General features: G+C 32.6%; 1 protein-coding gene across 1 annotated transcript; it reads right to left on the bottom strand.

The window, feature by feature from the left end:
- Positions 1-370: 370 nt before the first annotated feature.
- On the bottom strand, positions 371-2,057 carry LOC145618641 (uncharacterized). The gene is made up of 2 exons (XM_081673415.1): positions 859-2,057; positions 371-765 (listed from the first exon to the last, which is right to left on the bottom strand). Exon 1 carries the CDS (start codon positions 1,954-1,956, stop codon positions 1,375-1,377), a length of 582 nt encoding a protein of 193 aa, XP_081529541.1. The 5' UTR covers positions 1,957-2,057; the 3' UTR covers positions 371-765; positions 859-1,374.
- Positions 2,058-3,539: the final 1,482 nt, after the last annotated feature.

Here is a 3,539-nt window from a genome sequence, read left to right as displayed (position 1 = left end):
TCTGCCTCTGCCTTTGCTTGTACTTCAGCTGCCATTTTTCTTTCTTCATTATCTTTCTTCTTCTTTTCAGCAATTGCATCCCTTCTTCTCATTTCAATTTCCTGCCAGTAACCAGGATCTTTCTTCTTCTCATTGAACTTCTCTAATTCTGACAACACATCATTCCTAGATTCATTCAAATCACACAGCACCAGTGTCGTACAGATCTCACCTCGCAGAAATTTTCTCCCAATAATCTCACAACAGAAAAAAAAAACTTATCAATATGTAATTAATCAAAGTTTTAGAAAGGGAAAAACTACATACAAAATAGATGAATAATTACTGTTTTGAGTTCATTTAATTTGAATGATTCGCCAACAAAATGGAGCATGTGATACATGACAAACACCCCACAGTCCAAATTGTCAACCTTTTCTTTTCTCCATTCCAACTCAACAATTTGAAACCTATAAGAAGGTAGCTGAACACTCTTTGGATGATTTCTTTTTCCGAGAAAAACACCCATTTGATCACACTGACATAAAATATAAAAGTTTAGAATAAAATAAAAAGAAAAAAGAAAAAGAAAATTAAATGGAAACAATAAGTAAACAGAAACATAACAATGAATCAACATAAACATACCAAGTGTGAAGACAATTCTTTGGTATATTCAAGAGCATCACCACGCCAGATGATATTGTCAAGATAATATACCACCTCTTTTGTATGATCAATAACAAACAAAATGTAGTGATTCTCAATAAGAACAGGAAAATATATCTGAAACAGAAAAAATTAAAACACTGATTTAGACAGAATAACACAAAACAGAACTTTTTTAAAGTTTTGATAGTAATTTATCATGAAATATACCAGTTCAGCATCCATAATATCACATTCAGGATTCTCATAGCTCACCCAACCTTCCCATAAACCGTGCAAATCATTAACAGCTTGTGAAACTTCACCTTTGCCAATGTTTTCACAAACATGCAAGAATGCAAACTATTAAAAGTATGAGAACTTGTTTATATAAAAAGATAATAACTTTAGTGCACATAAAGGGTAACTTCAGTGCACATAAAGGGTAACTTCTGTGCACATAAAGGGTCACTTTAGTGCACATAAAGGGTAACTTTAGTGCATATATAAAAATAAAAAAAAATAAAAAAAATCAAATAACTTACACTTTGCCTCACACCAAAAAAGAATTTTCGAGGACCAGAATCAAAACATGCCTTCTCGTTCAAATACAGACAGTAGCAATCAATGATGCACCATCTAATTCTAAGTGGAGCTACCAGGGATACCATGTCTTCTCTTGGAATTAAAAAATTCATCCCAAAAGTAACAAGATTCTCACTGCAACAATAAAAAATAAGATAAGCATTAAACAAAAAAATAAAGGAAAAAAACATATAAAATATAATTATCATAAAAAATGACACTTAACTTCCTCATCATTGAATCATCCTTCAGTAAACAATAATCAAGAATTTCCTGATGTAACTTGGGCAAATTCTTGAAAATCCGAGCATTAGACCTCAAAAACAGAGTAAGAAAATGAACATCCACACCTACTGGCCCACAGTCGAGTGAGCAAAAAGATTTATTGCCTCTGACGATACGTCTAGAACCATTTGCTGCAGAAGGCCCAGCATCATCCTCAGACCTATTCATCTTAACACTTTTTCCTTTGTCAATCTTATCATTGACATCATCCTCAAACATATCCAAATTCAAATTTTCTGCATCATTGACATCATCTTCATTATCAGGAACATCATTGTTATGACCATCAGGTTCATAAAAATCACGAAACATTTCATGAATAGACTTCATCTTGTTACACTCCTCAATTAAACCATCTAAAAGCTTCAGGTAATGAGGATCAGAAAGTAGCTGTTGTGTTTGAGAAAGTACAACAGGATCATCAGAGGATAATGATTCAGTTCTGCGAGAAGCAATCATATCACTCAAGGTTTGAAAACCCTGTGTCTAAACCAACAATAATACATCCATATTTCTTTTGACTAAAAGAAATGTTTCATGAACAGCTTGCAAACATATGAACCAATAAGAAACTATACAAATGTAAAAAATAAAAATAAAAAACAAATGAAAATTCATGATATATGCATAAAGTTATCCTTTTAAATGCATAAAGTTACCCTTTATTATGCATAAAGTTACCCTTTAAAATGCATAAAGTAACCCTTATAACTGAATATTTTGGGTAACTTTAGTGTACAAAAAGGGTAACGTTAGTGCACAAAAAGGGTAACTTTAGTGCATATAAAGAGATAATAAATAAATAAATAAATAAAACAAAAAAAAAAAAAAAACTTACATCAGTTGAAATTTCTTTAATTTCATCATCAGTCATCACACTTTCTGGAAGATCAAATGCAAGAATGCGACCACTTCTACCACTTGTAGAAGCCCCTTGACCACAAGTTTCCTTAACAACAGGAGCAGGATCCCTAACTTCAGGCTTTGAAACAGGATATGTAAGAGTATCCAATGGTCCCTGCCCAAAATCACCAGCTTTAATCTCCAAATTGATCCGCTTCTTAATCTTCGCATCAGTCCAATGTTGAATCAAAGGAAGTGTACTACTTTCCTTTTCTCCTTGGAAATTTAATCGATGAAAATACATAATTTGCAAAGCTAGCAAACAACCACTTACATTTTGAGCATTTTCATCATTCTTATAATTCACAACAACCTTCTTTAATTTTTTCAAAACATATGAACACCAATCAAATGTTTTGATTTCATTAACATTTTCCACATCCTTCAGCAACTTCAATGAAACAGTCCTATTAGTAGTAGGAGCTAAGAAGCTAGACATTGCATGTAGCACAAAACATCTCTTGAATTCTTCACCACCATCATCTAAATCAACCATCCTAGACTCTACTTTTGACAAATGTAGAGGTTGCTTCTCAGTAAGACCATAATCATGTCTCCATGACTGAATGATACGTTTATCTACACTACCTTCTTCAGGATTCTTCTGAAGTTCAGGAACAACAATCTCACTCATAGGCAAGCCAAAGACATCACATATATCATTTTTAGTAACTACAAACTCTTTACCAGCAACAATAGTGAACATGCAGCTAGCTCCATTAAAGTGTTCAACCAGCCAATGTAGCATTTGACGATTCAAAGTTTTCAATTTCAGATGTAATAAACCACCAAAACCTATTTCTTCAACATCTTTTTTTTGATTAGGACTAAAAGTACTCATCATTAATTCCAATGTGTGTGGTCTGCACCTTGCAATCAAGGGTCTTTTTTCCCTAAATAATAATAATATAAGTAAAACAATATCAGAATCAGAATCAGAATCATGATATATATGATTAAAAAAATACAAAACAAAAAACATTTATACTTACACAACAGTTTCAGAATCAGATTCAGAAATTATTTGCAAATCAGCATCTGCTTTGCCCTTCTTAGATACAATTTTAGACTTCTTAGGAGCTGCTTTATCCTTCTGAGGCTCTCCTTTTGCCTTCTTAGGAACAGCTTTAGCCTTCACA

This window comes from Chenopodium album, chromosome 26, assembly GCF_948465745.1.
Source record: "Chenopodium album chromosome 26, dcCheAlbu1.1, whole genome shotgun sequence".
In the NCBI taxonomy this organism is placed as follows: domain Eukaryota; kingdom Viridiplantae; phylum Streptophyta; class Magnoliopsida; order Caryophyllales; family Amaranthaceae; genus Chenopodium; species Chenopodium album.
This window is presented reverse-complemented; position numbering and strand designations above follow the sequence as displayed.